This window comes from Vulpes vulpes, chromosome 13 (assembly GCF_048418805.1).
Source record: "Vulpes vulpes isolate BD-2025 chromosome 13, VulVul3, whole genome shotgun sequence".
NCBI lineage: Eukaryota > Metazoa > Chordata > Mammalia > Carnivora > Canidae > Vulpes > Vulpes vulpes.
In genome coordinates this window covers 128,895,809-128,923,051 of record NC_132792.1, presented here as the reverse complement: position 1 = coordinate 128,923,051, position 27,243 = coordinate 128,895,809, and the positions used below count along the sequence as shown (strand labels likewise).

Here is a 27,243-nt window from a genome sequence, read left to right as displayed (position 1 = left end):
ATCCCCGAGGCAGGGTTAGGGCACATCACCCCCGTGTGGCCGCCGGCGGAAACCGGCCGCGGCCGCGGTCTCTCCCGGAGCGGCAGCGGGTCGCCTCGGCCAGGCGGGCACTAGTCCGAATCTCCGCTTTGCTTCTCAGGGACAGGGGCCCGCACAGTCGGGTCTCCGCGGGCCGGGCCGCCCCGCCGCCGCAGCAGGTGCGCTCTTGAACTGGACACAGCCCTGCACCCACCTGTGTCGCTGCCGGCGACATCCAACCTCGGCCAAGGGGACCAGGATGGAGGCCAGCAGGTAGGCCGGCCTGGGCAAAAGGCTGTTCACTGCCCTGGGCTACCCAGACCTGCGCGATGTCACTGCCCGTCTGCGCGCCGCTGGTCACGGCTGGACCACCACCTCCTGGGGAGAGGCAGGACCAGCCCGGACCCAGGGGGCGAGGGTCTTTCTCGTGCAGGAATTACTTGTGGCTGCTCCGAGCGGCCTTGGAGGGGTACCCTTGGGTGGGGCTGAACACAGACTTGCCAGGCCGGCGATCGCTCCAATGGCCCAAAGGAGACGGGGATCCAAATTGGGTTTGCAAATCCAAGAGCCTCTTTATAAAAATGTTGTGGAAAAACTGGGACCCCAAATTAGAGAACCCACAACCCCGGCTTTCCTTCATCATGTGACCCTCCTGAGTTTTCTTTGGAATAAAGTTTCCATGAATGAGGCCAGAGGTGGGGGCGATTCTTTGAAGTGTCAGGAAAATAGTGTTATCTCGCATCCACCAACATGCAAAGAAGGGGGATATGTTAATGGGACACTCATCCACCTTCGGCAGCCCATCCTGACCCCAGCAAAATAAGTACCTATCAACACAGAGCCCCTTTGAAAAACTTAGAGGAAATGGAAAAGTAGACAGAAAAACGCATCAATTAACAGAAGTAACTCGAGAAAAAAACAGGACACCCCAAAAATCAGAGAATGGAATTGGAAATTTTTAAAAACCTGCCCTTTTCTCCACCAGAGCAGGGTTGGATGATTTCACAGGGAAATTTTCTCAAACTTTAAAAGAACAGAGAGGCCCCTCTCCCTTTTTATGTTTTATTTTTATTCCCCTCTCCCTTTTTAAACACTGTTTCAGAGACAGAAAAGCAGGAAAACTCCCCAACTCATTTAATGATGTAATGTTTATGCCCAAACAAGGACCATATTCAAAAGTTTTAGATTGATACTAATATTACTCAGAAGTATTATCAATAGATGCAAAAACTCCTAAACAAAATGTGATCAAATCAAATACGCTAGTGTATTTTAAAAATGTATCACAATCAAGGAGGATTTATTCCAGAAATATGAGTGGAGAAAAAAAATCAGTATAATTTACCACACCAAAAAAGTAAAGGAGAAAAAAACAGTACAATCCTTTGAATAGATGCAGAAACACATTTATGCGTTCAATGATAATGCATGATAAAACTTTCAGCAAAGTAGGAATAAAGGGTATTTTTTCTAAGTGTACAGCAAATATCATACCTACTGGTGAAATGTGAAAAGTGCCATGAAAACCAGGTGCAAGGCAAAGATACCCACTATGAACAGCCCTGTTCCACACGGTAATGGAGGGTCTGGCCTTGAGCTAGCTACTCAGTGACTGGAACTAGCCACAGGTGGGTTTTCAACTTTCAATGCAATAGATGAAAAAGATGTCTTTACAAAAGCAACAAAAATTTTTAAAGAAATCAGGCATAAATATAGAAAAGATATGTAAGACTAAGCTCCTTACTTTGGAGGAAGTGCTGACTCCCAGCGGGCTTACTGTTTCTGATAAGGATAGAGAGTGGACTCAGGGCTCCAGCAAGTGGATGGGATTGCAGCTGTAACTCCAGGCAACAAATCACCTCCTGGATTTCAAACACTAAGCACGGGCCAAATCTTCAAAAATTTACGAATCAAGTTCGTTCCCTAGGGTCAGGGCAACTGCAGGCAATTCACCTTTCTGGGTCAGCCCTGTGGCTTTCCCTCTGTCCAGAGGGTGAGGTATGTAGTCTGGTCTCCATCCAGCACAGTCTGGATGTCATGAGCAACTCCAGAGCCAGTGTATCAGTTGACATCTCCTGAAGTGGCCTCAAGTGCCAAAGATCTCTCTAATGCTTGACCTCCATCATCACTATACAAAAATATTTTTTAGCACCTGGAGAAACTCTTTAAAAATTTTTTTATTTATTTATGAGAGACACAGAGAGAAGCAGAGACATAGACAGAGGGAGGGAGAAGCAGGCTCTCTGCAGGGAGCCTGATGGGGGACTAGATCCCAATGCTGGGATCACACCCTGAGCCAAAGGCAACGGCTCAACCACTGAGCCACCCAGGTGTCCCAACACCCGGAGAAGCTCTTGTTCACATTCTGAGTAGTGGCCAAAGGCTTCAGCTAAGTTTTCCAAATTTCAGCTTGACAAGCTGCTTACAGAAGTTTGAAGGGGTTGTTTCCCAGTATATGCAGTTTAATAATTCATGTTTTCCAAAGTTTAAAGGATGGCTCCACAAATACCATTGGTATGCCCACTAACTTCCTCCCTAATGGGAGCTCTTTGAGCCATCTCTGTTTCCCTACAGTCCGTCTGTAGTGTTCTTACTACCATCACAGAAACAGAACCAAGAGGGTCTTTCTGTTAGGCTGTCAGAGTGAGAAAGGGCAAAAGAATGAAGAGCTGCTTCTGAGATTCCCTCCAAGGCACAGAAATATTCTAGCGAGACCTAAGAGGCTGTGCCCAAGGTTGGCTGTCTCTCTGTGTCCTCAGAAGCTGATCTGTGGTCCAGCTCTGTCCCCTATTCTGCCCTTTTAGCTGGGTGTCTATTCTCTGTTGATTGTCCTACCTCTAGCCATTGCATCTAAAGTCCTCTGCTCTACCAACTGAGCTATGGAAGGGCTCTCTGATTGTTCTAAGGTTTTTTTTTTTTTTTTTTTTTAACAATACTTATATTTTTACTTACCCTCCCCTGAGGGGAAGGAAAATTGTTACAAAATAATTTTAAAAACAGATTTTAAAAACTAGACTAGCTAATGTTTGTAGAGTTATTTACATTTTATAATGTATAACATATGTACAGTTGACTATTTTTTTTAACATTTTTTAGAAATTTATTTATTCATAAGAGACACAGAGAAAGAGAGAGAGAGAGAGAGACAGAGACAGAGAGAGGCAGAGACATAGGCAGAGAGAGAAGCAGGCTCCACGCAGGGAGCCCGATGTGGGACTCAATCCCGGGACTTCAGGATTACACCCAGAGCCAAAGGCAGACGCTTAACCGCTGAGTCACCCAGGCGTCCCTACAGTTGACTCTCTTAATTATTGTCCATCTATATCACAGATCATGGTTCTTCCTTTCTATCCCTTATATTCTGAGACTATTTTAAAACTAACTCCAGCAAAAATGCTTTGATCAAGTCAACCATGATAGTATCAAAACATATGTAAAAACAGTGTTCACTTTTCAGTATTCTTAGGGTTGCTTAGGTATCTTTCATTTACTAGAATCCCTAGATGTCTTCCATTTCTGAGAGTCCTAAAACTCTAATCTCCAAAAGATTAAGAATGGGAAACTCTTATTAACTTCCTGTAGTACTGTTTTGGACTGAATGTTTGCATCCCCCCCACCCCACCTCCAATTCATATTTTGAATCCCTAGCGCTCAGTGTGACCGTGTGTGGAGATGGGGCCTCTAAAAAAGTAATTAAGGTTAAATAAGGTCATAAGAGTAGGGCCCTGACCCAATAGGATTAGTGTCCTTACAAGCAGAGACCCCAGAGAGCTGCCATGCTTATGCTCTCTCCCTCTTACCCTCCCTACACACACACATACACACTGAGGAAAGGCCTTGTGAAGCCATAGAAAGAGGATGGCCCTCTACAAGCCAGGAACAGAGCTCTCACAAGAAACCAAACTTGATGGCATCTGAATCATGACTTCTAGCGTCCAGAACTAGGAGAAAATATATCTCGTTGTTTAAACCACTGTGGGGGATCCCTGAGTGACTCAGTGGCTTAGTGCCTGCCTTCAGCCCAGGGCATAATCCTGGAGTCTCCCGGGATCGAGTCCCGCATCGGGCTCCCTGCATGGAGTCTGCTTCTCCCTCTGTGTCTCTGCCCCTCTCTCTCTCTCTCCCTCTGTGTCTCTCATGAATAAAATATTTAAAAATAAATAAAATATTACAAAAATAAAAATAAAAATAAACCACTGTGATATTTTGTTATAGCAGCCTGAGGAATCTAAGTACTTATAAAGCTTCAGAGGGCTTTAAGCTGGGACTCAAGGCTAGAAGAGTTTCAATAAAATTGTTTAAAATGTAACCCTACATAGTTTATTTATTTAGAAAGATTATTCTGAGAAGAGAAGGGCTGCAGAGGCTTTTCCAGACTGGCGATGAAATTCGTGGCATAAAAAAAGATTTAGAGCCTCTTCACCTCCTTCTGGCAGTCATAAAATAAATATATGCGGTGTCAGGGTGACATGCCTCTCTAATTGTCTTCAGCCATAAATTTAACGTGGGCCTAATATATTCTAGTCTATAAACTTTAACTGTATTAAAATTTGTACCTCAATATAGAGATTTAAGAAGACCATTACATAGAATTTTCTAAAATATTTTATGCTGACAGACACATATGTTGAGTGTGAGCCACTGTGTACCACTGCGCATAACTATAAATATATACACACAAGTAGCCTAGTGTAGCATAATAAGTATTACAAATTACAGTAAGCGTTATAGCCGTTAATTCAACAGGGCAACTAAAAATATTATCAGTAATATTTTAAAGCTGAATAAGAGTCTTTCCAAGTGAAGCAGAGCTGCTGATGTCTGAAATAGAACAACAGCTCACACATTTGCTGGCAGTGCTCTGGGAAAAAGGCTAATGAGCCAATGTTAATGAGTGGAGTAAGAAAGCCAATCAACAAGTATTTGTAAAGAGGGAGCCAGTGGTTTATAAATAGGTCTAAAAATCCCAAATATGGTATCTGTGAAAAAGAATAACAATAATTTTAATTTCCAGAGCAGAGACCTCTCACAACTCCATCAACATCAAATCCTATTGCCAAAAATCCAATGTTATATAAAATATAGAATGGGGAAGAATTAAGCAAGCAGAGGCCAAGCTTTCATAGATACCTAAACAAGATTGCTATGAAAATAAACTTTTTGTGGGGCTTTCCTTTGTATTCTATTTGTACACAATTATATTTATATAATCATATATTTATGGTTTATGTAATTACATACTGAAAGAAGTTGCATAAAAATAGGCAATGTATAAATACTATCAACCTTTAACTTTGTTTTAATGAAATGCAAAAAAGATATAATGTAATAGAAACTCTTATTTTATATTGCCTGTTCCCAATATCCTATTGAGTTGACTTTACTAGTTACTCTAAAACTAGTCTGCAACTGGGGAAGAGAAAATTACTATGAGATCGTCCAAAAAACAGATTCTGAAAAACTAGATTAAAGTAACATTTGTAGAATTCTTTACACTTCACAAACTACTTTAACCTACATTCTCTGAAGCTATTTAATAGTTGATTGTATGTAGTATGTAGTGTGTAACTATTGCTATCCCCAAAGAAGATTTAGAATTAGTTTCCTTAAAGTAAATCACCAAATTTCAAATTTTTAAAATTTAAATTCAATTTAGTTAACACATAGTGTAGTATTAGTTTCAATGAAATTAGTGATTCACCAGTTGTATAACACATCCAGTGCTCATCACATCACGTGCCCTCCTTAATGCCCATCGCCCAGTTACCCCAACCCCCCACCCATCCTCCTCCTGTTTGTGTCCTAGAGTTAAGAGTGTCTTATGGTTTGCCTCCTTCTCTGTTTTTATTTTTCCTTCCCTTATGTTTATGTTCATCTGTTTGATTCCTTAAATTCCACATGAGTGAAATCATATGATAACTGTCTTTCTCTGACTGATTTATTTCGCTCAGCATCACATACTCTAGTTCCTTCCATGTCGTTGCAAATGGCAAAATTTCATTCTTTTTGATGGCTGAGTAATATTCCATTGTGTGGATATGTATGTGTGTGTGTGTGTATCTTCTTTATCCATTCATCTGTTGATGGACATCTGCCAAATTACAAATGTTTTTGATATTTATTTTTGTTAGGTACATTGGTCAGATTTCTGTGTATGTTATATTGTCTAACACTACAGTTTAGGTGGACATTTAACAATTACACTGAAATCAGTGCTAACAGGTGTACAAAGAGATGAGAGAAAAAAGGAATATAATTGAACTAGATGTATAGAGTTACGGGTGCTATGAAGCACAGATGTGATGAGCTAAGAGTCGTATTTCTCCTAGTGGATGGGAAGTGATGGAGATGAAAAACAAGAACTGTTCCTGGAAGATATACCTAAACACTTCCTGTGCCCTTTCCTAGTGCTGCTGAATTGCCCCTTAGCAGGTTCTTACACATGTTTGGACCTGTCTGCAAAAAATGTAGGTAGCTACCCATAGGTCTCAAACCTAGCAGAGGGGGAGAAAGGTGTAGAGGGACTGACTCATGTGGTTTGTTACAGAAAGTCAAGTAACTGGGATGCAAAATGCATCCTGAGGGGTGACAGGGACAGTCCAGGATGTGTGTGATCTGGACAGACAGGCAGAGTTCAGGTCCTAAGAAAGTGTAAATGCCAGATTGAGGAGTCTGATATTTGTTCAATACTCAATATGCACCCAGACCACAGTAGGTGACCAGTGTCAGCCTTCTGTGACCATCTCAAGTCATCTCAAGGAGAAATGGACAACAGGAAGAACTGGAAGACCAGTTAATCAGAGGCACTCAAGCACTATTTTTAAACAGTCAGATATGATAGAAACATAATGTATTCAGATGACTTAAGGGTCTTTCTCACATCTGTGTGGACATCAGTAAACCTTCATTTTCATGACTCTAACAGCTTATACCTTGTGATGCACAAGTATTTGGAGAACTGCTTGCAAACACATGAGCCCCCTTCCCCTTATGTATATACAATAATTTTATATACATAGTTTGTATACATAATATATAACAAGTTTTGGAGCAGTTCTTCAGAGCAATTTGAAAGACTGTTCCTGGGCTATAGTTCTCAGTAAGACAATGAATAAAGTATTTACTAGCTTACTTAGCTGGTGACTTTCTGTTTACAGTGGGGAGCCATGGAAAAGCAGAAGTGGATAACCACTTTTTAAAAAGTCAAAATTTTGGGGCACCTGGGGGGCTCAGTCAGTTAAAGGTCTGCCTTCAGCTTGGGTCATGATCCCAGGGACCTGGGATAGAGCCCTGCACAGAGCCCTTCATTGGGCTCCCTGCTCAGTGAGTCGTCTGCTTCTCCCTCTCCCTTTGCCCCTTCTCCCCTGCTCAGCTTCTCTCCTGTTCACTCTCTAAATAAATAAAATCTAAAAAAAAAAAAAAAAAAAAAAAGGTCAAAAATTCTCTGGAGTTTCATGAACACAGATAGAAATACTTTACCTGGCTGTTCATCTTTGTAAATCCAGCACATAAGAGTTCCCAGCACATAATAGGAGTGTATTTTGCTGAACAAATGGAGCAGCTTGAAGGGGCCTTCGTAGAGAAATTACACAAGATTTCAAAGCAATTAGGATTATTTTCCATCTTTGGAAGGCAATTTGACAATATACACCAAGATTCTTATAAATATTCCTATCATTTAAACCAGTAATTCTATTTGTGGGACTCTATCCTAAAGTAATAGTCCTAAATGCAGAAAAGGTTTATGCAAAAAAGTTCATTACTTTAAAAATTGCTTTTAATAGAGAAAAAAAAATGGAAACAATCAGGCTAACAATTAGGAAACAAGTCACTGTGTACATTTTATCTGTGGGGTATTTGATAAGCTGTCATTAAAATGATTATAAAGACACTAAAATACCAGAGGAAAATATTTGTATTAGTATATTAAGCTTTAAAACCCCCCACCAAGATGCACAATAGAAAACAGAGCATGATATTAAATTATGGGGACTGTGGTGTGGGTAGAGGAGAAATCTGTTAAAGTTTGTCCGGAGGTAGTAAAACACATTTTTTTCTTTTTTCTTTTCTTTCTTTCTTTCTTTCTTCTTTTTTTTTTTTTTTTTAATTTTTAGCCTTCTGTGTCTTTTCCTTATTTTTCACAATTACTTCATTCATTCCGCAAGTACTTCCTGAGAGCCCAGTATGTGGGCAAACGGCAGTGAATAAAACACAATCCTGTCCACATGGAACTTACAATTTAGCTGGAAGTCGCAGAGAATTAAGACGAATCGATTAAGTGGCATATTACACGATCGGTGCTTGGCGAAAAAATAAGTCGAAGGGAACCAAACAGATACTACACTTACTTTTTGACCTGCCGAGAAAGGTAACTCCTGCAGGTGAAAGGACAGCGGGGGCCGAACCGGGAACTCGCCGGCGCGTCGCAGCCTGCAGGAGCCCAGAAGCACCAGCCCGGCAGGCGCCGCTGCAGCCCACGGCGGCCGCGGCTGCGGGGGGCGGGGCCACACGCGATCACGTGACCCCAGGGGCGGGGGCAGGAGGACCGAGAAAACAGCGAGTTTGCCGCCTCACTTTCTCTTCAGGAAGGCCGGCGGAGCCGAAAACCAAACAAACGTCTTCTGAGCGATTGGGGGCGGGGCAGACGCCGGCGGACTGAGCCTCCAGCGCCGAGACTCTCGCCGCGTTGGCTTTTCGGTTGTTGGTCACCGTGGCAGAGCCGTCTGCGGTCGGGCTGAGACGTGGGGAGCAATGGCGACCTTTGTGAGCGAGCTGGAAGCGGCCAAGAAGAACTTGAGCGAGGCCCTGGGGGACAACGTGAAACAGTAAGAGCGGTTGTGGCGCAGCTTCCAGGTCTCCGCGCCTGTGCTCGCCTGGCTTCGGGCTGCCCCCCGCCCCCGGAGACGCCCCTCGCCGCCCCGAGGCCTGCGCTGCCTCGCGTCCCGGGCGGCGGGGCCTCCGGGTTTCTTGGGCCAGCGCGGGGCTGGAGGGCCGGGCCTCCCTGTCTCTGCGGGCCGCGGGCCGCGGGCCTCGGGGGGCGCCTTCGCCCGGACTCCCCGCCCTGCGCGGGCGGGAGAGGCACGTTCCGTGCCTAAACGGTTGCAGGCCTCCATGCAGAGTTCGAGACCGGTGAGGCCTGCCCCGGGCCGGGTGACCGCGAACGCGACGCTCCCCGGCGGGAGCGGGCACCGCGTGGGGCGGCGCGCCCCTGGAGGGCTTCCTGGAGGCGGAGGCTTACTGAGATCCGGGCCCTGCGTAGACCCTGCGTTTTAGAGCGTTGACAACAGTTTCGGAAGGCAGACAGACCCGCGGGTAGAATACCGAACATCACTGCAGTGATAGTGAGGATCTCAGTAGGGGACATTAATTGAACACTTTTTAAGTACTCTCCAATGTACTATCTCATCTAATCCTCACAGCAGGGATGTGAGGTAGGTACGGTTACCCTTCTCATTTGATGAGAAGACTGAGATCTAGAGAAGTTAAGTCTTCAAAAGTCACTGGGCTCCCCGTGCCCTAATACCTTACAAGGGGTTCTTCTTCTTCTTCTTCTTTTTTTTTTTTTTAAAGATTTATTTATTTATTCATGATAGAGAGCGAGAGAGAGGCAGAGACACAGGCAGAGGGAGAAGCAGGCTCCATGCAGGGAGCCCAGCGTGAGACTCGAACCCGGGTCTCCAGGACCACGCCCTGGGCCAGAGGCAGGCGCCAAACCGCTGAGCCACCCAGGGATTCCCCCTTATGGGGGGTTCTAAAGAAACCTGCGCCCAGCCAGGCGGACACAAGCAGGTCCGATGTGGAATGGCAGGATGGAAGATCAATACTTCATCCAAGGCCGAAGCCAAATATATTTCTGAAATAACAAGGAGGTGTTTTAGAAGTTGTTGGAACATCAACTGTTATTACAATTTTACTTTTTAAATTTTTATTATTTTTTAAAGATCTCATTCATTTATTCATTCATGAGAGACACAGAGAGGCAGAGACACAGGCAGCCCTCCCCCCACCCCCCACCCCCCACGCAGCCGAATTGGGGACTTGATCCCAGGACTCCGGGTTCATGACCTGAGCAGAAGGCAGACGCTCAACCACTGAGCCACCCGGGTGCCCCCTCTATTTGGTTAGTAAAGACCAATGCTGGCTATCAAATGTTGGTCAAATATAGATGCTAAAGCTAAATTTGGTGCATCTGTAGGGTGAATCACTATATTGCACTAATATTGCAACCAAAATATGCTTTTGTGCCAGGAATAATTAGTGGCACAGGGTTGGTATTTGTTTTTCCATTCTCTCGCTTTTTCCCCTGCTCCTTAAAAAGTGCCTTTTGGTTAAACACTCTGTACTATTGCTATACAGTAATTTCGCACGTTTCCTTCGTGAGTAGTTTGCTTTGGTTTATATAACCTGGCAGTTTAAACATGGTCCTGGGTGGTAGGTAAACCACAGAGAGTGTATTAAGGAACCCAGATAAGAGTTGCTTTCTATTTATCTAGTCCACATGTCCTTTATGTCAGGTTGCATGCCCACATCAGCTTCTAGAAAGACGTGGCCTTTGCTAGCTAATTCACTTTGTGTAGTACCCAGGAAGGTGTCCTGTTTAAAGTGTTGAATTTTTTTGGTGGCTTGATCATATGTTATTTAGTTTTCTCTAAGTATCTCCAGTGCTTCCTAGTTTGACCCACTCCCATTTCTCTCCTATCATCCTCATTTTCATAGATGTTGACTCTGGTATTGAGGAAAACAGTCATTTGTCCATGGCTGTACAGCAAGGTAATATAGGGACCAGGTTTGGGGAGCAGGTCTCCCAGATCTTTTCGGCTAGGAAGTTTGCCATTGGAGAAGATAAGTAGTATCGTGTTGGCAGAGCTTCCTGTTAGAGCCTTGTTTTACATATAAGTTCACACTCAAAATTTTTGCATCGTTTTTGCCAAATAGTGACACAGGGCTTTTAAATAATGAAATTTGTCTCATGTTACTATCCTCTTTTGTTGGATAGAATGGGCCAGGAAGAAACTTGTTTTTTCTGTAGAGCTTTATTTCCTGTCCTAAAACAAAACAAAACAAAACAAAAAACACAAGCATTTAGGTGTCTGTTGTTAAGAAGTTATTATTGACTAATGAGCGTGTGTATCAGGTGAAATGTCCTGCCAAGCTCTGAAACTAAACATTTTGCTGTTGAAATGGGTCTTGGGCAACTTTGACCCCATTAAAACTATAGTTTTCTCCTGGGGGGAAAAAAGTGGATGTGAGCCCAAAGCTTTGCATGCAGTTACATGCACACATATCCAGTTACATACAGAGGTACATACTAAGATGACTTGAAGATAAGCTATGTGCAGGAGAAGCCCTGCCATGGGTATAATGCAGTGAGAGCATTAAGCCATCTAATTTAGAAATCTTTCTTTTTTCTTTTCTGTTAGGAACTTAAATGAGAATTAGAAAATAGCTAAGTGTAAGTTGAAAGTGATTGTAAGACATGCACTGAGTAGTCTTTAATTCTGTTTGATGAACAAGGGCTGTGGATGTGAAAAGTCATATTTTAGTGCTCTGATAATGTTGTTAAGGTCTAAGGGATCAAATCTTTTTTTTTTTTTTCCTCTCGGTTAACTGGTACCTTTTATGACTAGTGGTTGGTTTTCACTTTAAAAACCACTAAGTTTCTCATATCCACGGGTATTTTCTTTGTGGTGAGGTGTATTAGAAACTCATTACTCCAGCCAGTTAGATTAAAACTTGAGTTCATTTGAAAGGAAAAAGTTTATCAGGATCAATATTAATGACTACTCCCCAACCCATAAAACACATACACCTTTTAAAATACAAATCTTTTGGGATCCCTGGGTGGCGCAGCGGTTTGGCGCCTGCCTTTGGCCCAGGGCGCAATCCTGGAGACCCGGGATCGAATCCCACATTGGGCTCCTGGTGCATGGAGCCTGCTTCTCCCTCTGCCTGTGTCTCTGCCTCTCTCTCTCTCTCTGTGACTATCATAAAATTTAAAAAAAAAAAAATCTTTTTTTTTATTGAGGAATGATTGACATGTAACATTATATTAGTTTTGGGTGTGCAACAAGTATTCTATCTGTATACTGCAAAATTATCACGATGAGTCTAGTTCATATCTGTCGTGACACATAGGTAAAAAATTTTTAATGAACTTTTAAGATCTCTCAGCAAACTTTCAAATATACAATACAGTTTATTAACTATAGTTAATTATAAAAATTAATGTGTTTGAAATTAATATTTAAAAGTTAATACTTTTAATAATAATACTTTTAAAATATATATCTCAAATGTAGGATTCTGGAGGGGAGGTCTTTTACAAAGGCAACAGAGAAGAAGGAAAGCTATGGCTGTGAATTTTGGCTAATTGACTCGTGAGTCCAATTGTGTGACTACCTATCAGTTCCTTTTTGGAAGAACTTCCTTTTCCTTCTGTTGGTTTTCTGATTCCTAGGTGTATTCATTTTCAAGGCTGCCATAACAAAATACCACAGATGGGGTGGCTTAAACAACATAGATTTGTTTTCTCCTAGTTCTGGAGGCTGGAAGTCTGACATCAGAGTATCCTCAGGATTGTTTTTTTCTGAGGCCTCTCCCTTAGGCTTGTAGATGGCCACTGTCTGGGGTCACGGGTGTGTGTGAGTGTGTGAGTGTGTGTGTGTGTGTGTGTGTGTGTGTGTGTGTTCTTTCTGTCCTAATCTCTTTTTACAAGGATACTCATCAAATTGGCTTAGGGCCCACCCCCACCCTGAAGAAAATGCCATTTTAATTTAATTACCTCTTTAAAAAGGTTTTGTCTCCAAATACAGTCACACCCTGGGTACTGGGGTAATGATTAGGGCTTCAACGTATGAATTTGGGGAGAAGTGTATGAACTCAGCTCACAATACAGTAGGAAATGCAAAATTTCCTTTCCTCGGTTTTGGAGCAGGTAAGGTGAATTTGGGAAGCAAAGAAGCAGACCCGTTGGTTCTTAATACTGCTTCTGCCTTTGCAGATACTGGGCTAATTTAAAGTTGTGGTTCAAGCAGAAGATCAGCAAAGAAGAGTTTGACCTTGAAGCCCATAGACTTCTCACGCAGGATAATGGTAAAATAATTATCTGGAGAGTTACTTTACTGTTCTGAAGTTTACCCAGATTTGTAATAAATGACCAATAAATAATTGCAAAAATAAATGGCAGTACATTTTGCAGTAAGTCTTTTCACTTAAAAAATAAAATTGGGTTTAGTGGTGTGTAAGATTATTTTAATAATATGGATATTTGAAATAAAGTGTAAAGAATGGCAGGGTGGGGATAATCCAAAGTTAAATAATGGTTTCCTTACATTTTTAAATATTTCGTAAATTTACTTGTGACAATCTTCCCTTTTTCAGTCCATTCTCACAACGATTTCCTCCTGGCTATTCTTACGCGTTGTCAGATTTTGGTGTCTACACCAGGTAAGGGAGTGGAAATACTTCCGGGGATGTCATTCAGCAGAGCCATGGAGCAGTGGGCTTTAGTTTCCTTTAACAGACACATCTGTTGTTTACAAGTGAAATGTTCTTTGAACTGCTCAGAAGAAAACATTTATTATGTAGGTAAAGATGGTTTTATAGAACCTTTGTGAAGTAGATGATTTCCCTGTGCTTATATTGAATTTTGGTCTTTACTGTCCACTCATCTTGATTTTGTTTTATTATTATTATTTTTTAATAAAAAAAATAATAATAAATTTATTTTTTATTGGCGTTCAATTTGCCAACATACAGAATAACACCCAGTGCTCATCCCATCAGGTGCCCCCCTCAGTGCCCATCACCCATTCACCCCCACCCCCCGCCCTCCTCCCCTTCCACCACCCCTAGTTCGTTTCCCAGAGTTAGGAGTCTTTATGTTCTGTCTCCCTTTCTGATATTTCCCACACATTTCTTCTCCTTTCCCTTATATTCCCTTTCACTATTATTTATATTCCCCAAATGAATGAGAACATATAATGTTTGTCCTTCTCCGATTGACTTATATTTCACTCAGCTCAGCTTGATTTTAGATTGCATAAATGAGAGGCAAGAGGGTGAGCAATCAGGATGAAGAAGCCAAGGGCCGCTGGTATTAGGAGAGGGTTTCTGTGATCTAGGGAAGATGAGTTAGGGTTAGGCGGAGGAGAAACCACAACGTGGTGAGAATCTGGACTTTGACTTGTATTCTCAAGTAGGAGATTGGCACCTGGAAGATTACAGCCTTAGCTTGTTGGGGAGGTAGGTAGGGGCTGATTCTGTCACTTTACCTGAAATAGATACAGATAAGAAACAGTGACTATTTTGCCCTAATTTTTTGGAGCTTAAGTGGTATAAGTCAGTTTTTTCAACCATCTTATTTTAATCAAGTGATCAAAAATAAATGCATTAAAATTTGCCTCACAATAAAACCTATACTGAGCTCTTGTTAGAAATTTGGATTTCTAGGTATCTCGTGCTGTAGATTAAGTTGAATATTTTTGTTTTTAAAGGACTTGTGGTGATTGTGATAATAATCTTTATGGAGAAATGGCTAGTACTTTCTGTGTTTCTCTGCTAACCTTCTACTGTATAATAATGAACTCAGATGCAGTCTCCTAAAGTCCAAGTCCCCCACACTCAAAGAAGTTGTCATTGGTAAAGAGTAGTTAACAATGAGCATTTGTATATGGAGATTGGAGTTAATAGGGGCTGCTTCCCTTACCCCCACACTGCCCTTTTCTGCACATTGTCACGTGTATCTGATTTTGCATGTTCTGTTTTCTTTAAATAGAAGTGGACTTCAGCTAGTTAGATCATAGAGATGATCCACTCCTTAGTGTAAAATTTAATTTGATCAGGAAAGACAGCATTGTGAGAACTAGATCTTGCTCTGTATATTCTAAAGTGGCATATGTGCAAAAGGTGAGTGGTATGTTTGGGGATAGAAACCCTGGTTGATTAGTCAAGAGACTTAGGTTTAAGTTTAGGTTTTGCCACTAGCTTAGGTAGTATAGTTAATTATTGGATGTTCTTAGCTTTTACATTACAGTAATATCTGCTCTACAGATATATATATATAGATAGATAGATAATTATATTTATACATATATGGATGAAAGAACATATGAAAAAGTGCCCTTGAAAGTAAAAAAATGCCAAACAAAATGAAGTATTAGTATAAGTGGCTGATTTTAACTAAATAAAGCCTTTGATGTTCATGAACATTTGTTATTGATTATTTTAAAATAAATGATGAAATATTTGGAATTTGAGAGGTTATTTCTCTATCAAACACCAAAATATATTTCCTCAAAATGAAATTGATAGTTGCTAGCAACAAAGAGATGATTTCTATTAAAAGTGAAATAGAGGGCAACCCTGTTGGGACCTCTCTCACTTCTGAGAGCTTTCTCTGTATCTTTGCTTTATAAACTTCTATCCTTTTACTAAAAAAAAAAAAAAAAAAAGAAGAAGAAGAAAGAAAGAAATAGAGAAATAGTTCATTGTATGTATAATACTTAGGAGTGGGTTTTCTGTTTTTCTAAGTTAGGCAGGAAAGAGGATTTTAATTGAGTAACTGCAATGCAACACTTTCTGTGCATTCTTTTTAATTGTCACAACTCCTTAGGATAGGTCTTAACCTCCTCTTATGGATTAGGAAACAAACTTTAGAGAAAACAAAAAGAAAAGCAAAACTTACCTGACACTTTATCCAACTAGTAAGTGGAAGTGTTGGATCCACACTGAAATCTGCCTAGCGCTGGAAAGCTGTCCTCTTTGTCAGTGAGTCGATACTCACCATGCTGTGCTTCCTTGCTTGGAGTGTGCTCACACATCAGCAGTGTCATGGAACACTCAGGCCGACCAGCAGGAATAGGTTTCTCTGGGAGTCTTCTGGGATTGGCTGACCTCATCAGTGAGACCTGGGTATACCAAAGACATTTAAAGTGGTGGAGAGGAGGAACTTGATTTCCCAAACAGTTTTTTCCCCCTAACATGCAGCGTTATATTAGTTTCAGGTGTACAATATAGTTATTCAACGATTCTGTACAGTATCTAGTGCTCATCATCATAACTGTCCAAACAGCTACTTTTTAACTGGCAAACTTGGAGTATTTTTTTTTAAAGCTTTAAAAACTTCTTTAAAAAACATCAAAATGGAAATAGTATTTTTGCTTAGATGATGAGTGGGGTTTTTCTTCTGTCTTACAAAAATTTTGGGGAGTAATTTTTTTAAGTGTACTATAATGAGCTTAGATTACTTCAGTTTTTTTTTTTCTTTAAACTATATATGCATACACTCATGGTTAGAAATAATACAGAAGCTTTATAGTGAAATACTTCTTCCCCCTCCTGGACTTTTTCTCAAAGACACCTACTTTGTCTCTTGTTCCAGTAGGACTTCAGTAGCTCCTTACTGGAGCTTAAGTCGCTTTCTGCATTTACTGATTTTGGACATCTGTCTTCATGCTTTGTGTTTATGAGATTTCCTCAGCTGTTTCAACCTTCCTGCCCAATGCGTTCTTTAATTCAGCAATTTTTATAATATCTTCTTTTTGTTTTATGGCTCTATATCTTTCAAACTTCTGAAGGTACCAGTTAGAAATTACTTGAAGTCCTTTGTGTTGCCTGAATTCTTTAATCTGGGACCTTTATTTTCTGTTTATTTAGCTTGGTCTTCTGATCATGTTACAGACTATTGTCAGATGTCTGGTGATTCATATTTAAGAATGAGGCATACAATGCTTGGGGCTCCTTAAATGGCAGCATACAGAGAGCTGTGCTCTAGAATGCCAACATCTATACCAACTACGTGAATAGATCCCAGAAATTTTGTTCAGTTTAAGTAGAGGAGAGTCCTCCATTCACTTGTCCCCTTCCCCTCTCTCCCCTGCTGTTGTAGTTACTGTACTATGTATGGGCATGAGCCGGGCTGGCTTCAAGGCCTGTGAACTGCCCAGGAACTCAGACGGGCCCCATCCTTGGCTTAGTGCTCTACTGTGGTTGTCTTGAAATGGTTAATGTTTGCACAAGGGACCTGCATTTTTATTTTGTACTGTGCCCAGTACTGGTGGTGATGATTTTTGAATATAGACCTTCCATTAATCTTATTTTTAGCTTTATTGATCCCTCCGTGGTTTCTACTGCACTTACCTCCTCCAAATCCAGAATCTTTGTAGATTTCTGCTATGCAGGTAGACTGGTTTCTGTATTTCCCAACCTTGCCTCACCTAGGTTATAGCTTCCATATGTCTGCTTGTAAGTCAGACAGTTTTAGACCGTTGTTGAAATTTGTTGAGATATCATCTTGTTTCACTCATTTTCCTTTTTGTCGCTATTGTGCATATGTGCTGTTTACTTTCCACTGTTACCATTTTTAGTAGGGTCTTAGAGAAATTCATGTGCTCTGTTCACCATCTTGAACTAGAAAATTCTCTCTTACTTTTTTGATATTACTGCTACTTATAAGCAAACAAAACACCCAATAAACATTAGAGTTGAAAATATGAAAAACAAATTGTCTTCATAAAGGAATAATTTTGGCTACAGCTGGAAAAAACATGCTTTGAGATGATTCATAATTTTGTTTAGAGAAAAAAGAGAAGATCTGAATTTAAGCATTTATTATTTATTTTCATTACTTGAGCATTCCATAATTTTTTAGCCCAAAATGAAAACAAACTTAGCAGTTGACACCTATCATTATTTTCTCTATGGTTATTATTTTTCTGTCTCACAGAGGGTGCTGGATCTTTGCACTGGACCGGGGGTTCTGCAGCTAAACCTGGAAAACCAAAGGGAAAGAAAAAACTTTCTTCTGTTCGTCAGAAATTTGATGTAGGTTGTTATTCAATAGATCTTGGTAACAACTGATTTAAATGCTGATGTGATGAAACTGGCCTTAATTTTTAAATACATCTTAAAATACTAGTAGTAGAGTTGGAAAAAAGGGGGGCATGATTTGAGGAGGAATGTTACTGTATTTGAAGTTGATGAGAGTTTCAAAGATTGTGAGCCCCAGGTATCTGAATTTTTATAATTCTAGTTTGTTATCGCATAAATATTAATATATTTTTGTTAATACCTAATGATTTTTTAATGATTCAAAAAAATATACCTGTATTCTTTCTCCTCTTAAGTATTTTTCTGGAATGAATAATGTTTCTTATATTGAAGATTTGTGTTCCATGGCTCCAGGACACTTGCCTCTGGCAGGATCCTGATGTTGCCCAACTAGGCCCTGAGCCTTTGGGGATCAGCAGAGAAGTCATGAAGGCATTTGGCTATAAAATTTGTAAACATTGTAGAATAACTTGCTTTTTTGTTTGTATTTGGAGAAGAAAGTTTCTCAAAAATATTTCTTTTATAGATTTGACTGGGTGTTAATAGCTTTATTGATTAACCTCACAAATATTTATTGCTACCTTTGTTTTCTATTTATTCTATAAATAATACTCAATCTGGAAGGCATTAGTACCTCCAGAGAGGCATTCCTTGGTTTGAAAAGGGATATTTGATATAAAATACAGTTTTGTACTTGGAAAATGGAAAAACAACCAGTGTTTTCTTTTGCGATACAAACTTCAAACAGGGACAGGTCATAATCGCTACTGTGGGTGTATCTCGCACTGACGATGGAGTATACAGATGGGCTTTCAGAGTCCACCAGAGGAAGGCAGAGGTTTTATGAGTGGGAAAAGGTTAAGAAACACTATGTTATTTTTTAAAGATTTATTTATTTTAGAGAGATAGAGTGCATGTGTGCGCACCTATGAATGGGGAGAGGGGCAGAGGGCCAGATAATCTCAAGCAGACTCCCCACTGAGCATAGAGCCCTATTTGGGGCTTGATCTCATGACCTGGAGATCATGACCTGAGCTGAAATCAAGAGTTGGATGCTTAACCAACTGAGCCACCCAGGTGCCCAAGAAAAATTATTTTAAATAATTAGAATGACTATGTTAGCAAGATTCTGTGTTGAGGATTGTAAGTAAAAGACTATATAAAATAGTTCTACCGTCTGGTGTTCTTTTAGAATACCTGTTATTAAATCTGTTATGTTGGTTGGCTAGGCTTTTTACAGCATAATTGGAGTATTACTATATATTTCTACTTTCAGAACTTGCTTACTTACAAGTATATTTAAAATGCTTTGACTTGTTTGAAAATAATTTTATATCTTCTCCTTCCCCCTAATTGTTATTTTTAGCACAGAGCCATATATTCTGTGGTTACCAAGGTATTAATTGAATAGAATAAACTGCTGTGCATACTACCATTATTCCCCTTAATTCATGTCTTCATTATGTAATGGGTGTGAATCTGTGATTATTTGTACACAAGTTACTTTTTTTTTTTAAACCCCTCCGGTATGGTTTGGTGAAAATTTGTGAGATCTCAAGTCCAATAAATTGGTTACTTTTGTTGTGTCTCATTACTTGCCACTGTGATGAATAATTTTGAAAAGTTTTCTTACCCATAGCATAGATTCCAGCCTCAAAATCCCCTCTCGGGAGCCCAGCAGTTTGTGGCAAAGGATCCCCAAGATGATGATGACTTGAAACTTTGTTCCCACACAATGATGCTTCCCACTCGGGGTCAGCTGGAAGGGAGAATGATAGTGACTGCTTATGAGCACGGGTTGGACAACGTCACCGAGGAGGCAGTCTCAGCTGTTGTCTATGCGGTGGAGGTTGGTTTGCTGGTGGCAGAAAGAGTTTTACAGCTTGAATGTAACAAGCTTGTGTGTGTTGTTAATTTGATCCCGTAAGAAAAGAACCAAAATGTCATGATCTGAGAATCGTTGTCTTGAAATGGTTTTTCTTTTGAGGGGAGAAACACCTCATAGTCCAAACTGTTGCCTTTAGTTAACAGACTAAGCTTTTCAGAAAACTTACTTATGGCCTAACACTTCTGCTTAATTTGGTGTTTAATTTGTTAATAAGGGAGCTGTTTTTGCTTTTTTTTTTTTTTTTTTAAAGATTTTATTTATTGGGGATCCCTGGGTGGCACAGCGGTTTGGTGCCTGCCTTTGGCCCAGGGTGCGGTCCTGGAGACCTGGGATCAAATCCCACGTCGGGCTCCCGGTGTATGGAGCCTGCTTCTCCCTCTGCCTGTGTCTCTGCCTCTCTCTCTCTCTCTCTCTCTCTCTCTCTCTCTCTGTGTATGACTGTCATAAATAAATAAAAAAATTTAAAAAAAGATTTTATTTATTCATAAGAGACACAGAGAGAGAGAGAGAGAGAGGCAGAGACACAGGCAGAGGGAGAAGCAGGCTCCATGCAGGGAGCCCGATGTGGGACTGGATCCTGGGTCTCCAGGATCACACCCTGGGCTGAAGGCGGAACCAAACCACTCAGCCATCCGGGCTGCCCCGATAAGGGAGCAGGTTTTATTTTTTTTTTTAATTTTTATTTATTTATGATAGTCACACACAGAGAGAGAGAGAGGCAGAGACATAGGCAGAGGGAGAAGCAGGCTCCATGCACTGGGAGCCCGACGTGGGATTCGATCCCGGGTCTCCAGGATCGCACCCTGGGCCAAAGGCAGGCGCTAAACCACTGCGCCACCCAGGGATCCCCAAGGGAGCAGGTTTTAAGGAAAAATTGAGATGTAGAATCCTAAAGATTAAAATCACTGATTTTTGCTGTGGCACAGCATTTAAAGAGTCTAAACAGTGAGATTCTTGTCTTAGCACACTCTTTCACTGAACCATTCACTTTATTCATTTAATTATTTAACAAAATATATTGGGATCTATAGTGTGTAGGTATGCCAGATGATACTGGGTAATTCCTGATACTTGGGGCCTCCGTTTGCTCTCATGTACTCCAGAGATTATAATAGCTGTCTCATCAAGTTGTAAACATTAAATGAATTTGGTGTGTAGAAATGACAAATTGTATCATGAAAGCCTGGATATGAGATTATTTTACTAGTTGAAACACCAGGCCTAATACTGACTCTCCTGTTATTAATAGTAGACTGGGACCAGCTCTCTCTCTTTATTTTCACATTTTCCATTCCTCTCTAATGTACTTGGCTCTCCTTAAGAGATATTAAATACCTAATTTTTGTTTATTTTCTATATATCTGTTATGTATGTGGTTTTTGGGGAGAGCCAAGCTTCTTTAATGCAAGAATTTTAGTAGATTGGGCATTGTAACCAATAAATTTTAGATCTTGAAACTTTCTGTCCTATTTTAAAACAGGTTTCAAATTAATTTGCCTCCTTTTTAAAATTTTATGTATTTGTTTTGTACTTTAAGGCTATCTGAAAATCCTTTTCTGAGAGGAGCCAATTTGGAGATATAAATAACTTCTTTAATAAATTTCATGTAGAGTAAGCCCATGTTAAATTGAACTAAATAAAAGTAGCACATCTCCCTCTTTCCTTTACCCTCCTACTCTGGTGTGGCTTTGTGGCTTTTTGGTAAATAATATTCATTTGGTTCCAACATATGCTAGCTTGTCTCATATCTCCATCCACTAAATGCTAGTAAACATTTTTTGGTCAATGGAAGTTCTATGATTTGCTTTTAAACAAGAGTTCATGCTATTTTTCTTTTCTTTTTTGTTTTTACAGAATCACCTTAAAGATATATTGACATCAGTTGTGTCAAGAAGGAAAGCTTATCGGTTACGTGATGGTCACTTTAAGTATGCCTTTGGTAGTAATGTAACCCCACAGCCATACCTGAAGAATAGTGTAGTAGCTTACAACAACTTAATAGAAAGGTATATGAAGTTTCTTGTGATTTTTGCATCCATCCTTTCCTTTCTGGTTGGTATACTACTGTTACGCATTAGACCACTGTTAAATAATTGCTTATTATGTTTCTGTAAGTCTCAGGTACCTTTGAGGACAGTGCAGTTTTATTTTCTTTGGTGCATCCTTGGTGATAACTAATTAATTGTTTGGTACTGTGTATCAGAAGGGAAGTTGCAGAGTTTGGCTGCCACAAGTAGTTTACTGTGAGTGTGGATGGAGTGGTTCCCTGGGGTCCCTGATGGCTCCTAACCGGCCAGCATCTGCCTGGTGGTAGAAGTGGGCCTGCTCTGGGTCAGAAGTGAAGCCTGAGATTGTTGGCTCAGGGTTGGGTATCGATGGTGGGAGGAGGGCTGGGAGGCATTTCTCTATAGCTTCTGTAGCTATAGCTCAAGGGAGTGTCCTATGCTGGGTGTCATCAGATTGTTCTCGGCATGCCATTGTGCAGACCTGGTCTCTCGGCCCCACACCTGGGATTCCTCTGTCCGCCCTCCACAGAGGGGGCTCCCAAGACTTCTAAGGTCCTCCTGAGTCATCACTTTATGAGACAGCCTGGATCACCTTTCATCTCATCCGTGTGTTGTCTGATTTCACCTCTCCACCTTTCTTTCTTCCTTTCCCACAGATCATTTAGTCCACAGATTGTAAGCCTTTGGGAAAGAAAAAGGAATGATGTGATTTTTCTTGTGGTAACTGAAGTGACTGAATTTCCTTGGGCGCCAGTTATCTGGTTGTTTAGGGAGATGACAGGAGGTCCAAGGTCAGAGCAAAAAAAGTGTGACTGGGAAGACTGGCAGGAGTGATGATGGTGAAGAAGGAATAGGAAGGGAACGTAGGAGACGTGGTAGGAAAGCTGAGAAGAGAGTTGGACACAACAGGGAGGGGGTTGTACCTACTTCATGGCTGAAGACCTTTAGGCCCATTTTGAAGAGCCCCATCTTAAATTAGGTTCACTATTTTTATTTAGATTGCCAAATGTGAAGATTTACATTCTCAATCTCATTCAGGCCTATCCTGTGTGGGAGTATTCTCTTTGTAAGTCATTCTTTTCTGGAAAAAAAACAAACCAAAAACAGGGAGAGGGGGCTCCTTTTAGTGGCCGAATGCTGGGAGCAGCCTATCTGACCCTGCTAGGCCTCCCGAACTGCCTCTCTCCCCTGCCGGCGGGCCCACAGGGCGTCACCTCAGTGTCGGGGCATCACCTCACTGTCGGCGCTTGTTTCTCCAACAGGGCTGCCTTTGTCTCATGCCCATACCCACGCACATACCCGCTTGTGCTTTGGTCTGAGTTACCTCCTCGTTGTTTTACCTCCTAGATGTTCTTGAGAACTGTAAAGGTCATCTCCTACAGTATTATGATACAAAAATTATGCCTGACTTCCCTGCTGATACTATATCTGGATCCTGTTTTCAGAAATTGGCAAGATTTGGGTTTTCTCCGTCCCCCGTTTTTGCCTGCTGCTTATTCTGTGCCATATCTTCTTTTCTTGCATGTTAATTTTCAATCCTGTTGCCTCCAGTTACATTTTATCTTCCTTTCCCAAGTCAGTTTTTCAATTTCATTCTCCTTTAATTAAGGTCTGTTTTTCTTCCCCCTGACTAGAAGCACTTTAAGGGCAAGAAACAATTTTGGTTCAGTATCTTGAGCTCAGTAAATATTTTATGTGTTTATGTTTTGTTTCCAGCCTGACGGATGGGCTGCCTATGATAATTAAAATTAGAGGCTACTCATGTATATGCTAGCTAAAAAAATAATTAGATTTGTAATTGGGTTTTTTGTTCCTTTTAAGATATTTTTAATAAGCTGTATTAAAGCCCATTTCTACTCTAGTTGTTCAGTTGTCTCCTTCCTAGTTACTGGGAATGTTTTTAAAATACTTTGTCTTCAGCCCTCCAGCCTTCTCTGCTCCTTGTGCTGGTCAGAACCCAGCTTCCCACCCGCCCCCTGATGACGCGGAGCAGCAAGCTGCACTCCTCCTGGCGTGCTCTGGGGATACCCTCCCTGCGTCTTTGCCTCCGGTCAACATGTACGACCTTTTTGAAGCTTTGCAGGTAACTCTTGGCCCCTTGAGGTTTATCTAGATTTATGGTTCAAAGTTCACTTGAGTTTACAAAGATAATTTGGTAGCTTTTCCTCCTCCTGGTTTTGGTTTTCAGTTTCTATTGTTTGTTATTAAAGCCATTAATACTATCCTCATTTTTCAAATCCAGGGCCCAGTCCTCCTTCCTAAAACTTACCTCTTCCAGCCCCCATGTCCCCAGTGAAAGAAAGAAAAGAAAAAAAAATTTATTCCCTTACTCCTATTTCAGAAGCTTGTTATTTCTTTGTTTTCTTGCTATCTAGTTTGAGCTTTATCATTAGGCATTGGCTTATAGTTTATAGGTATGTGCGTCTTTTGTGTGTTTTGTTGACATAAACCTTTTTAATTTATAAAATGTTGGAAAAATATACTGAAACATAATTGGAGTCATGCTAATATTTTAATCACAGGTACACAGGGAAGTCATTCCTACACATACTGTATACGCTCTCAACATTGAAAGGATCATCATGAAACTCTGGCATCCAAATCATGAAGAACTGCAGCAAGACAAAGTCCACCGCCAGCGCCTGGCAGCCAAGGAAGGGCTTTTGCTCTGCTGAATTAAGGGGATTTGAGGGCATGGGACCCTCAGCAAATTCATTGGTTAGAGAATTGAATGTTTCTTGGGTCCACACTTCAAAACTGAAGTGTATAGTGTAAATATAAACTTTCCTATGGAAATGTGACACTGAGTACATTTTGCGTTGCTACTGTGAAGCCATTAATATAAATCTGACTTTGATAATGACCCATATCTCTGTATGTATATATGTATGTATGTGTGTGTGTGTTCCCAGTTATGGGAGTAAGCACTGATAAAATCCTGTGCCTAGAATGGAGATGTTTTTAGGCATCTGAGGCTTAGTATCCTGTGGTCTGTTTGTGAGGTAGATGACATTCTAGAACAAAGATGCTTTTATAACTTAGTTCCCATGATCAGCAGGACATCTGTGTGTTCAATGACAGCATATATTCTGTTATCTGGCAAGCCTAAAATTTCTGCCTTTTCCTAAAGAACTGTGCTCTTGGATTTGGGTTGAAATAATCCACAGTGTTAAAAATCATATACCTCCTTTAGTGAGCAGATATAGGTATCTCCCCCCAAATTCATTACAACTCTATAGAAAATAGGACTTAGAAATGCTATACTGTTAGACAAAATAAAGTCCTTTCTTTGCATTAAAAACCAAAATAAAAACTCTGGAATGTAACTAATAAAGTTTTTTCTCATAACTTACATTTCTTTTATACTTAATATGCCCAAAGACTTTGGCAAAATTCATCTCTTGATTATTCCTATAGAATAGGTTTTAAGAAGCCCATGTAGACATACTGGATTTATACTTAGAAATTCCCCACTTCCTGTGCAGTATCTGTTCTGTCCTTCCAAATGATAAAGTGCAAATAATTTACATTTTGCAGTGTTACTAATAATAAAGTTTGTTTTTTTAGAGGTGATGCTTTTTATTCAGAAGATAGTGTTGGTGACTAGATTAGAAGGTACAGATGGGTTGTGTAGGTCTAAGTAATATGTATAGATATGTATACATGGTTCAATATTTGTGTATTTGATTTTGTACTTCAAATGTGACAAATAAACCTTTTGGGAGAAAACTTTCCTCTTGTGTACTTATGAAACATATAAGGAATACTGCCGCCTTTAGAAGTTTGAAAAGCCCTGCTCTGTGAGATTTAGAAGACTGTTCAGAGAGGGATGTGGTGGATGAGAAAGATTAAAAAACAGGTTCTTTTCAGGTTCATTTCTTCCTTTTGTGATGTGTGGACTGAAAAGAAAAATTAAACACCTTAGTTTCAGTTCTTGGTGCAAGTCTGAAAAGTCCTTTAGAGTTTTAGATAATTTTTCAGGTTTAGAAGAATTTGGATGGATACTCAGCTGAATGTAATGATTTGGTTTGGGGCTATTCGTAGATCTGGGGCCTTACTGCTGAGTATGTGTTCAATCCATGCAGTCCTTCGATGGAAAGCAGCCAGGAGCCTCAGCCATGTCTGGCTGCCTGTTGCAATGGCAGCTCCCATGGAAGTCCTGCTGCTCCCTAGTGTGTGGTCCACATCCTCAGCCACCTACCCTGGTGGGACCACAGGACACCAGAGGACTCTGTTTGCCTCATGTCTCTTGTGCCTACATGAAAATCTACTTTCTGTGCCAGTTTTCCTCAGGAATCATTTTGTAAAGTGAAAGATGGGGTTGAAGGTAGAGGGATACTTAGGCTTTTTCAAGAGATGCCTTGAAAGATGTGAACACCTGTGTTGCACCGAAGGTTGGTTCCAACTCCCAACCGTTGCCAACTGTGGGATCCAGAGTGAAATCGTGACTGCTTATTACCAAGCATTTAGAAAAGTAACTCTCCCAGTGAGGAAAAAGCTGTTAGAAACTAGGTAATTTCAAAATTAGAATAAAGCTTATTTTTCCTGCAGGAGTGTAATGGCCTTTTAGCTATAGGTGTGTCACTATGTAAACCAGGTTGGATAAGGCCCGCCTTACTTTATACCAGGCATCCCGTGCTGGATTTGCACACATTCTCATTGCCTTGATCACCCCCTGCTGGGACCAAGTACAGGTTCCTCAAGTCACTACCCACCCTGCGCCCCCCACCATTGCCTGAAGCGATCTGGATGTTTCTGACTGCACCTCACAATTAACTTCTAAAGGATTACTGTTTGACCATTAGATAAATGCCCATGGGGCAGCTCCGGTGGCACAGCGGTTTAGCGCCTCCTGCAGCCCAAGGTGTGATCCTGAAGACTGGGAATCAAGTCCCACGTCGGGCTCCCTGCATGGAGCCTACTCCTCTCTCTGCCTGTGTCTCTGCCCCTTTCTCTCTCTGTGTGTCTCTCATGAATAAATAAAAATCTTTAAAAAAAAAAAAAGATAAATGCCTGTGTTCCATCATATTTTGGCTACTGCCAAAATGCCTCCAGGATGCAGAATAAGGGTAAGGAAGCTTGGTTTTAAGAGTCAGACTTAGGTGCTGTGGCCAACAGATTGGTTCAGCACTGGATTCTGATGGCTTAAAAAAAGGAAAAATGTCTGGATTGTTCTTAGTAGACTACTAATTTCATTGAATCTGTGGGTATGGTAGATCATCAGGACTAATTTGATTTAAAGCACACCATGAAAAGGGATATAGGTTCTTCTTGCTTTCATTTTTTCAAGAAATTTATGAAAACAGGATACTGAGTTTTCTTCTCTGTTCATCAACTTCCTAGCATGCCTTCACTAAGATTAATATCCCTTTATGGATTTCCATGTGATTTGGTAACGTACCATCCCTGAGAGCATCTGAGATGTGACTGAGGAAAAAACTATTCATGCCAGGCATCCCAACACCTCCTGCCCGACTTTTAATTCAGTTTGAAACCATATAC

General features: G+C 40.8%; 1 protein-coding gene across 2 annotated transcripts; it reads left to right on the top strand.

Annotated features, from left to right (window-relative positions):
- On the top strand, positions 1 to 25,470 carry TADA1 (transcriptional adaptor 1). Of its 2 annotated transcripts, none has more exons than XM_072732909.1 (9): positions 1 to 291; positions 8,133 to 8,843; positions 13,019 to 13,110; positions 13,399 to 13,464; positions 17,744 to 17,841; positions 19,487 to 19,696; positions 21,590 to 21,741; positions 23,662 to 23,824; positions 24,264 to 25,470. In XM_072732909.1, exons 2-9 carry the CDS (start codon positions 8,770 to 8,772, stop codon positions 24,414 to 24,416), a joined length of 1,008 nt encoding a protein of 335 aa, XP_072589010.1. In that variant the 5' UTR covers positions 1 to 291; positions 8,133 to 8,769; the 3' UTR covers positions 24,417 to 25,470. The 2 variants fall into 2 exon arrangements, with proteins under 2 accessions (XP_072589010.1, XP_072589009.1); XM_072732908.1 differs by lacking the exon at positions 1 to 291 and adding an exon at positions 12,318 to 12,395 and having other exon boundaries at positions 8,643 to 8,843.
- Positions 25,471 to 27,243: the final 1,773 nt, after the last annotated feature.

Excerpts from the sequence above, each read along its gene's own strand:
- TADA1 (XM_072732908.1), top strand. The coding sequence starts at position 8,770 with ATGGCGACCTTTGTGAGCGAGCTGGAAGCGGCCAAGAAGAACTTGAGC. Across the intron at positions 19,697-21,589 it reads CTGTTGTCTATGCGGTGGAG|AATCACCTTAAAGATATATT; the intron begins GTTGGTTTGCTG and ends TTGTTTTTACAG. Across the intron at positions 21,742-23,661 it reads TACAACAACTTAATAGAAAG|CCCTCCAGCCTTCTCTGCTC; the intron begins GTATATGAAGTT and ends CTTTGTCTTCAG.